A 14,921-nucleotide genomic window follows, 5' to 3' on the forward strand; every position below is an offset into this window, starting at 1 on the left:
TTGCTCGATGCAGCGTTTCATCCAAGGGGCTTAGTTTTGAGGTTGGCAGTGGGCTGGATGTGTGGAATCATCTCTTTCACTTCCCCATCGAGCCGTTTCGGAATGACTCCGCTCGATGTCCTTCCATTCATAGACTTATTATGCAACGCACAGGAAACAGAGAATAACCTGAGATTGCAGGAACCAAGAGGTCGTCAGAGGCAGCTCAGACCAGCGGCTGTGAGACGTTCAATAACCGCCTCAACATTTTAGGGGAGGTGGGGGACACAAAGGAAGTCAACTTGGCCTCAGGAAGTTTTTAAGAAGGAACTGCAGATGCTGGAAAATCGAAGGTAGACAAAAATGCTGGAGAAACTCAGCGGGTGCAGCAGCATCTATGGAGCGAAGGAAATAGGCAACGTTTCGGGCCGAAACCCGGAAGGGTTTCGGCCCAAAACGTTACCTATTTCCTTCCGGGTTTCGTCCCGAAACGTTGCCTATTTCCTTCGCTCCATAGATGCTGCTGCACCCGCTGAGTTACTCCAGCATTTTTGTGCACCTTGGCCTCAAGAAGAACGTGCAAACTCCACACAGACTTCACCGGAATTCAGCATCAAGCCCAAATTTACGAGGATGTTGCCAGGACTAGAGGGTGTGAGCTATAGGGAGAGGTTGAGCAGGCTGGGACTCTATTCCATGGAGTGCAGGAGGATAATAATAATGAATAATAATGGATGGGATTTATATAGCGCCTTTCTAATACTCAAGGCGCTTTACATCGCATTATTCATTCACTCCTCAGTCACACTCGGTGGTGGTAAGCTACTTCTGTAGCCACAGCTGCGCTGGGGCAGACTGACGGAAGCGTGGCTGCCAATCTGCGCCTACGGCCCCTCCGACCACCACCAATCACTCACACACATTCACACACAGGCAAAGGTGGGTGAAGTGTCTTGCCCAAGGACACAACGACAGTATGCACTCCAAGCGGGATTCGAACCGGCCACCTTCCGGTTGCCAGCCGAACACTTAGCCCATTGTGCCATCTGTCGTCCCGATGAGGATGAGGGGTGATATTATATAGGTGTCTAAAACCATGAGAGGAATAGATCGGGTAGATGCACAGAGTCTCTTGCCCAGATTAGGGGAATCGAGGAACAGAGGGCATATGTTTAAAGTGAAGGGGACAAGATTTAATAGGAATCTGAGGGGTAACCTTTTCACACAAAGGGTGGTGGGTGTATGGAACGAGCTGCCAGAGGAGGTAGTTGTGGCAGGGACTATCCCAACGTTTAAGGTTTGGAGGGAAATGGGGCCAGACGCGGGCAGGTAGGACTAGTGTAGCTGGGACATGTTGGTCGTTGTGGGCAAGTTGGGCCCGAAGGGCAAGTGTCTAGGCTGTATGATTCTGGGACTCTATGACTATGCCCGATGATGGGAGAGACAGATCAGGAGGAAGCGAAAGACTAAGCGGGGATCGGAGCTGTGTTTCGATTTCCGCGGAATCCGGGATGATACTTTCTGTTTCCATCGACTCACGAGGATACGGGACGGAGAGTGCGTGCCAGCACATTTGCGACAAATTCATCACCCCCTGCTGACCACTTCTGCTTTTCAGTGGCCAGCGAAACATCCTCTCCACGTGTGGTCAGATTTCTGCGGACAAACATTTAACTCTGGAGACTTGCCGCCTGTTCCGGTTTTAGAAACCTCAAACCCAATAAGTTGGCTTTGCGCTAGTTCTTACGTAATTTACAGAGGCCAATTAACCTACAAACCTGCACGTTTTGGAACGTCTGTGAAACATAGACAATAGGTGCAGGAGTAGGCCATTCGACCCTTCGAGCCAGCACCGCCATTCAATGTGATCATGGTTGATCATCCCAAATAAGTACCCCGTTCCTGCCTTCTCCCCATACCCCTTGATTCCATTAGCCCGAAGAGCTAAATCTAACTCTCTCTTGAATACATCCAGTGAATTGGCCTCCACTGCCTTCTGTGGCAGAGAATTCCACAGATTCACAACTCTCTGGGTGAAAAGGTTTTTCCTCATCTCAGTCCTAAATGGCCGACCCCCTTATTCTTATTCTGCGACCCCACTAATTCTGGACGCCCCCAACACCAGGAACATTTTTCCTGCATCTAGCCTGTCCAATCCCTTAAGAAGTTTAGGTAGTCAAAAATGCTGGAGAAACTCAGCGGGTGAGGCAGCATCTATGGAGCGAAGAAAATAGGCAACGTTTCGGGTCTGAACAAGGGTTTCGACCCGAAACGTTGCCTATTTCCTTCGCTCCATAGATTCTGCCTCACCCGCTGAGTTTCTCCAGCATTTTTGTCTACCTTCGATTTTCCAGCATCTGCAGTTCCATCTTAAACCTTAAGAATTTTATATGTTTCTATTAGATCCCCTCTCATTCTTCTAAATTCCAGTGAATATAAGCCAAGTCGACCCATTCTTTCATCATATGTCAGTACCGCCGTCCCGGGAATTAACCTGGTGAACCTACGCTGCACTCCCTCAATAGCAAGAATGTCCCTCCTCAAGAACATCAAGGATAAATCCTCAAGGATAAATGTGGAAGTCTACCACCAGTTTAGTTTAGTTTAATTTAATTTAGTTGATTTTAGTTTAGAGATACAGCACAGAAACAGGCCCTTCAGCCCACCGAGACCACACCGACCAACGATCCCCGCACAATAGCATTAAACTAGTTCAAGTTCAAGTGAGTTTATTGTCATGTGTCCCTGTATAGGACAATGAAATTCTTGCTTTGCTTCAGCACACAGAACATAGTAGGCATTGACTACAAAACAGATCAGTGTGTCCATATACCATGATATAAATATATACACACATGAATAAATAAACTGATAAAGTGCAAATAACAGATAATGGGTTATTAATAATCAGAGTTTTGTCCGAGCCAGGTTTAATAGCCTGATGGCTGTGGGGAAGTAGCTATTCCTGAACCTGGTTGTTGCAGTCGTTCAGGCTCCTGTACCTTCTACCTGAAGGTAGCAGGGAGATGAGTGTGTGGCCAGGATGGTGTGGGTCTTTGATGATACTGCCAGCCTTTTTGAGGCAGCGACTGTGGGAACTAGTGACCCTTTGTCTTGTCAAACACATTTCATTGTATCGTTGACCCTGTGTTAACCTACATATGACAAATAAGAACTGAACTGAACTGAACTGATCACACTAGATTCTGGACACCCCTGGTTCTGGACTCCCCCAACATGGGGAACATTTTTCCTGCACCAAGCCTGTCCAATCCCGTAAGAATTTTATATATTTCTATAAGACCCCCTCCCATCCTTCTAAAAGTCCGTGTTCGGCACGGACTAGAAGGGCCGAGATGGCCTGTTTCCGTGCTGTAATTGTTATATGGTAATTGTTATGTGGTTATAATCCAGTGAATATGGGATATTATTTTCCCTCAGACCAACCAGGCCGACGGTGGCAGCAGCCGGGAGGTCTACTTTGAGGACATCTCCGTCCCGCCGTTCAGACATGTGATCCGCGGCCTGGTGCCGTACACCAGCTTCATGATCCACCTCTCCTGTAGCACGGGCATCGGGCGATCCCGCTGGAGCGAGTGGGTGACGGTCGCCACCTTCGAAGGAGGTAAGAACGCCGCTGGCGCGGGCGGAGGCGTTTACAGTTTATCGCGACGTGTACCGAGGTACAGTGAAAAGCCTTTGTTGCGTGTTATATACCCAGTAAATCTGGCTCGGGGGGAAAAAATGTGTAAGACGGAACTGCAGATGCAGTTTAAACCAAAGGTAGACATCTCCTTCGCTCCATAGATGCTGCTGCACCCGCTGAGTTTCTCCAGCTTGATGCTGAATTCCGGTGAAGTCTGTGTGGAGTTTGCACGTTCTTCTTGAGGCCAAGGTGCACAAAAATGCTGGAGTAACTCAGCGGGTGCAACAGCATCTATGGAGCGAAGGAAATAGGCAACGTTTCGGGACGAAACCCGGAAGGAAATAGGTAACGTTTCGGGCCGAAACCCGGAAGGGTTTCGGCCCGAAACGTTGCCTATTTCCTTCGCTCCATAGATGCTGCTGCACCCGCTGAGTTTCTCCAGCATTTTTGTGTACCTTCGATTTTCCAGCATCTGCAGTTCCTTCTTAAACAGGTAGACTCAGCGGAACAGGCAGCATCTCTGGAGAGAAGGAATGGGTGACGTTCTCGGTCAAAACAAGGTCTGAAGAAGGGTCACGACCCGAAACGTCACCCATTCCTTCTCTCCAGAGATGCTGCCTGTCCCTCAGAGTTACTCCAGCATTTCGGGAAAAATGGTCTTGTGTGTCAGATGTCAAACCAGGAGGATTCCCGAATATTTTGGAAACATGGAAAATAGTTTCCGGAGTAGGCCACTCGGCCCATCGAGCCAGCACCGCCATTCAATAAGTCCATGGCTGATCATCCAGAATCAGTTCCCCGTTCCTGCTTTCTCCCCATATCCATTGATTCCGTTAGCCCTAAGAGCCACATCTAACTCTCTCTTGAATACATCCAGTGAATTGGCCTCCACTGCCTTCTGTGGCAGAGAATTCCACAGATTCACAACTCTCTGGGTGAAAAAGTTTTACCTCACCTCAGTCCTAAATGGCCGACCCCTTATTCTTAAACTGTGCCCCCCCCCCCCGGTTCTGGACTCCCCCAACATGGGGAACATATTTCCTGCCTCTAGCCTGTCCAATCCCTTAAGAATTTCATATGTCTCTATAAGATCCCCTCTCACCATTCATCATAGAAACATAGAAACATAGAAAATAGGTGCAGGAGTAGGCCATTCGGCCCTTCGAGCCTGCACCGCCATTCAATATGATCATGGCTGATCATCCAACTCAGTATCCCATCCCTGCCTTCTCTCCATACCCCCTGATCCCTTTAGCCACAAGGGCCACATCTAACTCCCTCTTAAATATAGAATAACATATGAATATGGAATAAATAATATTTCATATTCCCTCTTAACATGAATATGGAATAAATAATATTCCATATTCATATGTTAGTTGATTTCAACGGAAATTGCTATCCAGCAAATGGCTCGGTAAAATGGCTCTGGTGTGTGAGATGTCAAACCAGGAGGGTTCCCGAATATTTTGTGATAGCACTTGAACAAGTTTAGGTTAAATGTTTATTATAGTCACGTGTACGACGTACAGTGAACAGCTTTGTTGTCCGTGCTGTCCAAGCTGATCAGATACACCATACAGTTTACAGTGTAGTTTATTGTCACGTGTACCGAGGTACAGTGAACAGCTTTTGTTGCGTGCTAACCAGTCAGCGGAAAAGACAATACATGATTACAATCCAGCCATTTACAGCGTAGAGATACATGAAAAAGGGAATGTATAGGAAGGAACTACAGATAGATACAAAATGCTGGAGCAGAGGTGGGGAACCTGCGGCCTTCTAGGCCATTATATGTGGCCTTTTGAATGAATCCAAATTTTGTAGAACAAATCCTTTTATTTTTATTTAAGAAAGGAACTGCAGATGCTGGAAAATCGAAGGTAGACAAAAATGCTGGGGAAACTCAGCGGGTGAGGCAGCATCTGTGGAGCGAAGGAAATAGGCAACGTTTCGGGTCGAGACCCTGAAGGAAATAGGCAACGTTTCGGGCCGAAACCCAGAAGGGTTTCGTCCCGAAACGTTGCCTATTTCCTTCGCTGCATAGATGGTGTCGATGATTTAAGGTAGACAAAAAATGCTGGAGAAACTCAGCGGGTGCGGCAGCATCTATGGAGCGAAGGAAATAGGCAACGTTTCGGGTCGAGACCCTTCGTCAGTCTGAAGAAGGGTCTCTCTACCCCAAACATCGCCCAACTGACTATGAATCAGAAGTGATTGACCACATACTGTCAATTTAAAAAAGGCTTAAGTTTCTATTTGGGAAATTTTAAAGGCTTAAGTTTCTATTTGGGAAACATACCGATAAAGCGTGCATCAGCTTCTTAGTTGCTGACCCAAGTCAGAACTGTTCCTTAATATTGAGCTAATACGCTGGCAGGTTGCGCAAGGGCAAAGTTATTCGGCGCCACAGCGACACAGCGAGACTGACCACTCCGGTGACCTGGGTTCAATCCTGAGAGGACTTTTTGCACGTTCTCCTTGTAAAGGGGCCTGTCCCATTTGGGCGACTTAATCCGCGAGTTTACCCTCGACTCATACTCGCAGCATGGTCGACACACGAGGTCGTAGGAGGTCTTCGTAACTCTCCTTCATTCTCGAGGGTGGTCCCCGCGTACTCGAGGCCTCAGCTAGGTCGCGTGTGTTTTTCAACATGTTAAAAAATGCCCGCGTGTAAAAAAAAATCGCCATGGAAAAAATCGATACTTTTTTACTCGAAGGTTTAGTCGTAGTAGGTCGGCATGTTAGTCGTAGGTGATCGAAGATAGTCGTAGATAGTCTTCATCATAGTCGAAGTGAGGTCGAAGGAAATCGTCTTCACTCTCCACCATTTGGTGTCCAATTTTCCCGAAGTTAGTCCTAGCTAGTCGAAGCTGGTCTTCAACATAGTCAAAGGAGGTTGAAGGAGGTCTTCTACATAGTCAAAGGAGGTCTTCAACATGACATTTTTTTCAAACGCTTCTAAACTCGCCAATTAGGTCGCCCAAGTGGGCCAGCCCCTTTACAGTGTGGGTTTCCTCCCACATCTCGAAGACTTGCAGGTTTGCAGATTAATCAGTCACCGCAAGTCACCCCTGGTGTGTTGGTGGTTGTCACAATCTTTCGAAGGGCCTGTTTCCAGATTTCGCGTCTTTGGAATTTGGGAGGAAACCGGAGCACCCGGAGAAAACCCACGCCGGTCACGGAGAGAAGGTACAAACTCCGTACAGGCAGCAGCTGTGGTCAGGATCGAACCAGGGTCTCTGGTGGTGTGAGGCAGCAACTCTACCGCTGTGCCACCGTGCCGTGACCTCCGTGTCGCTTGGCACTGCTCACCCCATGGGAAGGGCAGGATTTACAACTCAGAGTGGCAGAGTGGCCCCTCATACCCCGGAAGCCCCCGAGAGCAGATTGGCGGGACTTTGGATTACATCTGGTTAGTAACTCAGCGGGACAGGCAGCATCTCTGGAGAGAAGGAATAGGCGACCTTTCGGGTCGAGACCCTTCTTCAGACTGGAGAAGGGTCTTGACCTGATATGTCACCCAACCTCTTTTCCCCAGAGATGCTGCCTGACCCGCTGAGTTACTCCAGCATTTTGTGTCTTTTCTTCGGTGTAAACCAGGATCTGCAGTTCCTTCCTGCACAGCGAGTACAGGAGTTGGGACATCATATTACAACTGAACAGGACGTTGGTTGGTGTGGCTACAATTGATGTACTGTGTACTATTCTGGGTACTTTGCTTTAGGAAGGATGTCATTAAACTGGAAAGGGTGCCAAAAAGATTAATGAGGTGTTACCACGTCTGGAGAGTTTGAATTATAAGAAGAGGCTGGGACTTTTTTAACATGGAGCCGGGGAGGTTAAGAAGTGATCTTCTAGAGATGTATATAATCATGAGTGTCAAAGATCAGGTGAGAAGCTACAGTCTTCTCTCCATGGTAGGCGAGTCTAAAGGGCCTGTCCCACTTACGTGATTTTTTTCGACGACTTGCCGGCACCCGCCATAGTCGCAGCAGGTGGCCGAAAAATGTCAACACGTTGAAAATCCAGAACAAGTACAACTAAAGGATAAACTAAACGACACTAAAACTGAACTACAGTGACACAGCGGTATAGTTGCTGCCTCACAGCGAATGCAGCGCCGGAGACCCGGGTTCGATCCCGACTACGGGCGCTGTCTGTACGGAGTTTGTTCGTTCTCCCCGTGACCTGCGTGGGTTTTCTCCGAGATCTTTGGTTTCCTCCCACACTCCAAAGACGTGCTGGTTTGTAGGTTAATTGGCTTCGTAAAAAAAATGTTCCTAGTGTGTGTTGGATAGTGTTAATGTGTGGGGATCGCTGGTCGGTGCGGGCTCGGTGGGCCGAGGGGCTTGTTTCCGCACTGTATTTCGAAAATTAAACTAAAAACTACACTAAACTTAACTAAATACAGTAAATAACCCTAAACTAAACTACACAACTAAACTAAACCAAAGCTGTTAGCAGCTGGAATCTGCTGTTGTGAGTGTTAATGCAACGTAGGCTTTGCAATGACCTAGGCCCACCTGATGCTAGTGCAGCTGTGTGTGTGGGGAAGGTGTTGAGATCAGGTTTCTCAGTATCACCGATGCTTTGAGCTGATCCCAAGCATTCCAGCGACACGCGCCTGCTTCTAATGCAGCTCCGGTATTGAACCCTCAGGAATTTCATATAATGAGCAAACGGAAGAATCTGAGTTGGGTGGAAATGTGCGTCTGGAAGGCTGGGTTATTCTTGGACGGGAGCCCGGTGGTTGAGTAGATGCTGCGTTCGGCTCTGATAACTTCCTGATTCATATCCAAGTCTCAGCATTCCCATCAAGCTGTTAACGGAAGCAATTGCTGTTGACCCGGTTAAAGCCCCTCAGAAGGGAAGAGGAGGGAACAATTCCGGTATTTAGATTTAATGATTGTTGTCAAACCTGTTCAATTGACACGTAGCACAAAAACAGGCCCTTCAGCCCAACTCACCCTTGCCAACCAAGATGCCCCATCTATAGTCCTGTTTACCCATGTTTGGCCCATATCTCCATGCTACAGGATAGTCATAGATTTATACTGCATGAAAACAGGCCCTTCAGCCCAACTCACCCTTGCCAACCAAGATGCCCCATCGAGCTGTCTCCTCCCATCCCCCAGCCCTCGGGCTCATCCTCCTCCTTTTTCCTTCGTTCTCCCCGCCACCCCCTATCAGTCTGAAGAAATGTTTCGGCCCAAAACGTTACCTCTTTCCTTCGCTCCATAGATGCTGCTGCACCCGCTGAGTTTCTCCAGCATTTTTGTGCCCCATCTATAGTCCTGTTTACCTATGTTTGGCCCATATCTCCATGCTACAGGATAGTCATAGATTTATACAGCTCAAAAACAGGCCCTTCGGCCCAACTCACCCTTGCCAACCAAGATGCCCCATCTATAGTCCTGTTTACCCATGTTTGGCCCATATCTCCATGCTACAGGATAGTCATAGATTTATACAGCTTGAAAACAGGACCTTCGGCCCAACTCACCCATGCCAACCAAGATGCCCCATCTATAGTCCTGTTTACCCATGTTTGGCCTACAGCTCCATGCTACAGGATAGTCATAGGTTTATACCGCTGAAAACAGGCCCTTCGGCCCAACTCACCCATGCTAACCAAGATACCCCATCCACACTAGTCCTGTTTACCCATGTTTGGACCATATCTCCATGCTACAGGATAGTCATAAATTTATACCGCATGAAAACAGGCCCTTCGGCCCAACTCACCCATGCTAACCAAGATGCCCCATCCACACTATTCCCATTTGCCTGTGCTTGGCAAATATCCCTCTAAACCTTTCCTATCCATGTACCTGTCCAAATATATTTTAAATGAATGAATGAATAAGTTTATTGGCCAAGTATTCACATACAAGGAATTTGCCTTGGTGCTCCGCCCGCAAGTGACAGTTAGGAATGACACATAAAACATTAAACATTAGTAATAAAACATTATTGATTAAACATGTGAATTAAATAATATACCAGAACAAAAGGAGGCTACAGATTTCTGGTTATTGAGTGGAGCTACTACTCATTGGAAAAAAACTGTTATAGTAGTACCTGCCTCAACTACCTCAAATGGCAGCACATTTCATATACTCACCACCTTCTGAGTGGAAAAACTGCCCCTCAGGTCCCTGGAAATCTTGCCCCTCTCACCTTAAACCCGTGTCCTGTGGTTCTTGATTCCCCTATCCTGGATAAAAGGGTTTTTTTTTCCCCGAAGTGGGCCCTGTATCTAGACCTGCCACATGAGGAACCACCCTCTCCACATCCATCCTGTCAAGGTGGTACCTGAGGATCTTCAGATATATTTATTTATCATCACCACATTTACTCCAATTTAATTGTGGAGAAGCTGTGTGATTATCTGATGCCAGTGAGAAGAGTTTGACTTGGCAGACTGCCCAAACACACACTGTTCATTCAATCCCTGATAAGGCTTTGTTTAAATCTGGCCAAAACAGCCCAAGGTCTTTAAGTCATTTGCTTGCTGCTATTCTAGGCTGTGATCCCAGCTCCAGATAGGAAGTTGTTTATTCACACGCATGTTGCGTGTGTCACGGATGTGTTCAAACTTTACCTTGTGCACGAGAGGGTAGACTAGTGCACATACGCTTCAAGCAGCATGGATGTATACGCGTCCACACCCATGGATGTGTATGTGGAAATTGACACAAGACTTTTATTCACATGTGTGTGCACAGCGCACACGCGCACACACACGCGCACACACACACGCACACGCGCACACACACACACACACGCACACGCGTGCACACACCCCTGCAAGCACATACATGTACACACATGCAGACACTCACACAGTTAGACACATGGAGACTTCGAGTCATCCGGCACAGAAACAGGCCTTTCGTCCCAACGCGCCCTTGTCAACCAAGGTGCCCCAACTGCAGGACACGTCCCGCCTGTTTGCGTTTGGCCCCGTCTCCCACTAAACCTTTCCCATTCATGCAGCTGTCCAAATGCACAGATACTCGCATGTATGACTGGGAACCCCATCCAAGTGCTCTTTCAGCAGGGGAAGCATCAGATGAGGTATCTCCCTTGTAACCACCATAGAGCTGTAGGTGTGAGGTTAGCCATGGGTCTAAGAAGGGTCTCGACCCGAAACGTCACCCATTCCTTCTCTCCAGAGATGCTGCCTGTCCCGCTGAGTTACTCCAGCTTTCTGTGTCCTATCTTCTGTTCTGCAGTTCCTTCCTACGTACAAATTATTATCCCAGATTCCATTAGGTTGAGTTGGCCGTTCTATTGCCTTGGGCTGGCTGTGGTATATTTGAGTTGGCGCTGGCATCTACTGGACTGGCCATGACATTGTTTTAGCTGGCGCGGCCCTTCGCTAGTTCAGAGCCCCGTACATTTCACTCTTTCCTCCAGCCCCTTCTCCCATCTTCCCGACAACTTGGTGTGATCGCCCCCCCTTTGCTCCTCCACTCTCCCAACTTATGTTCACTCCGCGCATTCTGTTCCTTTCCATCTTTTCCTTTTTCATTTTTTCCCTGCCTCTTTACAATCAGTTTCAACCCTCTCTCCCCCTCTCCCCCCATCTCTCCCCCTCTCCCCCTCTCTCCCCCTCTCCCCCCCTCTCCCCCCCCTCTCTCCCCCTTCTCTCGCCCCCCTCTCGCTCCCCCCTCTCTCTCCCCCCCTCTCTTCCCCCACGCTCTCTCCCCTCCCTCTTCCTCCTCCTCTCTCCCCCCCTCTCTCCCCCCCCCTCCTTCACTCCCCCCTCTCTCCCCCCTCTCTCCCCCAACTCTCTGCTTCTTCCCCCCCTCTGCCCCCTCTCCCCTCTCCCCCCCCTCTGCTCCCCCCCCCCTCTCTCCCCCTCTCTGTCCCCCACCTCTCTCCCCCGCTCTGGCCCCCCCCCTCTCCCCCCCTTCTCTCCCCCCCTTCTCTCCCCCCTCTCTCCCCCCTCTCACCCCCCCCTCTCTTCCCCTCCTCCTCTCCCCCCCCCTCCCCCCCCCTCTCTCACCACCTCTCGCCCCCTCCTCGTCTCCCACCTCTCTTCCCCCTCTCTCCCCTCCTCTCTCCCGCCCCTCTCTTCCCCCATCATCTCCCCCCCTCCCCCCCCTCTCTCCCCCCCGCTCTTCCTTCCCCCCCCTCTCTCCCCCCCTCTCTCCCTTCTCCCTCCCCCCCCCCGCTCTTTCCCCCCTCTCTCCCCTACTCTCCCCCCCCTCTCTTCCCCTCTCTCCCCTCCTCTCTCCCCCCTCTCTAGGCTCTTTCCCCCTCCTCTCTCCCCCCTCTCTCCCCCCCTCCTCCCCCCCCTCATCCCCTCGCCTCTCTCCCCCCCTCTCTCCCCCCACCTCGCTCGCTCTTCCCCCTCTCTTCCCCCCAAACCCACGCTCCCCCCCCCTCTCTCCGCCCCACTCGATCTCCCCCCCCCCCCTATCTCCCCCCCCTCTGCCCCCCCCCCTCTTCCCCCCCCTCATCTTCCCTCCCCCCCTCTCTCCCCTCCCCCCTTCTCCCCCCTCTCTTTTCCCATCTTTCCCCCTCCCTCTCTTCCTCCGAACCTCCATGGACTCCAGGCTGGATCCCAAGGGAGCACAGTACAAGGCCAAATGGCCATTGCCAATGAGCTGGGAAGAGTTGATGTGAGAGTGGGTGTGGGGTGTGTGGTGAGCGACCCAACACCAAACATCATGGCAGCCCTGGCATCTGAGGCGGTGCCAGGCCCAATGTGGCTCAGGGGAACCATATGTAACCGCTGTGTTTTTGTGAAAACTGATCTGATCTTTAACATCAACACACTTAAACAAATCTATCTCGTTAAGAATGATTCATTGGTAGCAAGGGTCGCCAACTTTCTCATTCCCAAATAAGCAACAAAAGGTCAAAATACAGGATAAATTCCCCGACGGCAATTCGTTGACCGACTGGGCCGTGTCTGGGTGAATGATGAGTTGGCCCCGGGTGCTGGACTGCACACAAAGCCCAGCCGGCGGGCCAGCTGAGGTGTTTGGGCCCGGGCCGCGCGACATCGCACGCAAAGTCCGGCGTCCCATCCAACTCGTGAACCGATGATCGGCCATGAGAAGGAGGGGGGGTGGTGGTGTCGGCGGTAAGCGACACCACGAGGTTCTGCTGCTGCACTCCATGGGCTGCACTACGTCGGGACGGGTGAGGCGGGGCCGGACCCGACAGCCCCCTCGACCCGAGTAGTAGCGGTCAAATACGGGACAAGGGCGGTCCCGTACGGGACAAACCAATTTAGCCCAATATACGGGATGTCCCGGCTAATACGGGACAGTTGGCGACCCTAGTCCGTGCCTTGGTTTGTAGCGGTTTCTGGTCACCAGGCACCAACTGTGGCAACTGGTTCAGAGTAAAGAGTATCGATTAGTTTAGTTTAGTTTAGTTTCGTGATGGAAGCAGGCCCTTCGGCCCACTGAGTCCATGCTGATCGTTGACACCAGTTCTGTGTTATCCCACGTTCTTGTCCTCTCCTGTCACACGAGGGGAAATCCCCAGAGGCCCATTTAACCTGCAAAACGTCTTTGGGATGTGGGAGGAAGCCAGAGTGACCTAGGCGGTCTCGGGGAGAGTGTGCGAACTCCACACAGACAGCGCCCGAGGTCAGGATTGAACTGGGGTCTCTGCTGCAGTGAGTGAACGTCTCGACCCGCTGCACCACCGTGCCCTTGGCTTTATTTTGAGTTTGAGTGTTACTGAGGGCACTTTATTCTGTGTATCTGTGGCTCAGTGTGTTGGCATTCTAGGGCAGGAGATGGCAGTGGAGGTACGTAGGCATTGAAACAGGACTCGTTAACCTGGCTTAGAATTTCATTTTGGAGATAGAGTGTGGAAACAGGGCCCACCGATTCTGCGCCGACCAGCAAACACCCTGTACGCTAACACTATCCTACACGCTAGGGACCATTTACAATTTGCAGAAGCCAATTAACCTACAAACCTGTAAGCCTTTGGAGTGTGGGAGGAAACCGGAGCACTTGGAGTACAAACTCCATCAAACCCGGGCCTCTGGCGCTGTAAGGCAGCAACTCTACCACTGCTCCCCTGTGCCAACCAATGCTGGAATGGGAACTCAGATTCCTAATGCATGGCTGCTAAACCATCACTAAGAACTCGCTAGAATTTAGGAGATTGAGGGGGGATCTTATAGAAACTTACAAAATTCTTAAGGGGTTGGACAGGCTAGATGCAGGAAGATTGTTCCCGATGTTGGGGAAGTCCGGAACAAGGGGTCACAGTTTAAGGATAAGGGGGAAGTCTTTTTGGACCGAGATGAGAAAAACATTTTTCACACAGAGAGTGGTGAATCTCTGGAACTCTCTGCCATAGAAGGTAGTTGAGGCCAGTTCATTGGCTATATTTAAGAGGGAGTTAGATGTGGCCCTTGTGGCTAAAGGGATCAGGGGGTATGGAGAGAAGGCAGGTACAGGATACTGAGTTGGATGATCAGCCATGATCATATTGAATGGCGGTGCAGGCTCGAAGGGCCGAATGGCCTACTCCTGCACCTATTTTCTATGTTTCTATGTTTCTAAGCTGGGAGTAAAACACACAATGCTGGAGTAAATCAGCGGGATAGGACCCTTCTTCAGATTGAAGACCCTTCAGAAGACACTTCTGAAGAAGGGTCTCGACCCGAAATGTCACCTATTCCTTTTCTCCAGAGATGCTGCCTGTCCGGCTGAGTTACTCCAGCTTTTTGTGCTGTGTCGGTATAAACCAGCATCTGCAGTTCCTTCCTACACACTAAGCTGGGAGTAGTTTGAGCTGGCATCGGCTGTTAAAACGTTCCACTGGCCCGCTCCCCTCTCACTCCTGTCAGGCACAAAGGGGAAGCTGTTTGCAGACTGGCGAGTGAGTGCCCTGGGATGGTTGGGAGGAGCTGACCACAGGCATCATTCTGGGCTGGCTCTCCTCATCTGACAGGCACACCAGACCAAACAAGCACACAGGGGCAGGAAAGGGATAGAAACCAGGGCCTTGGCAAATAAATACTAGCCTCTCCGAAGTATCTTCATCCGTCGTACTTCCTCACACGTCAGTCGGGGGCTTTCTTCCCACATTTCTGTACTTATTATGCAGGTCGGAATAAACTGAGAGAGGACATAGTGCGGAATAAGAGTAAAGGGCCTGTCCCACTTTCAAGACCTAATTCACAACCTTTTTTACTCGTGGACATTCTTCATCATGCTAGAAAAAACGCCACCTATTCCTTCACTCCATAGATGCTGCCTCACCCGCTGAGTTTCTCCAGCATTTTTGTCTACCAGCGTGGAAACAG

At 50.0% G+C, this 14,921-nt stretch overlaps 1 protein-coding gene across 1 annotated transcript in view; it reads left to right on the top strand.

Annotated features, from left to right (window-relative positions):
* axl (AXL receptor tyrosine kinase) overlaps positions 1-14,921 on the top strand; it is a 90,402-nt gene that overhangs the window by 46,123 nt on the left and 29,358 nt on the right. Inside the window, exons 7-8 of the mRNA XM_033014344.1 lie at positions 2,034-2,041; positions 3,420-3,604. Coding sequence (XP_032870235.1) covers positions 2,034-2,041; positions 3,420-3,604 — 193 coding nt within the window. The remainder of the gene's footprint in view (positions 1-2,033; positions 2,042-3,419; positions 3,605-14,921) is intronic.

Source organism: Amblyraja radiata, chromosome 41 (assembly GCF_010909765.2).
Source record: "Amblyraja radiata isolate CabotCenter1 chromosome 41, sAmbRad1.1.pri, whole genome shotgun sequence".
Lineage (NCBI taxonomy): Eukaryota > Metazoa > Chordata > Chondrichthyes > Rajiformes > Rajidae > Amblyraja > Amblyraja radiata.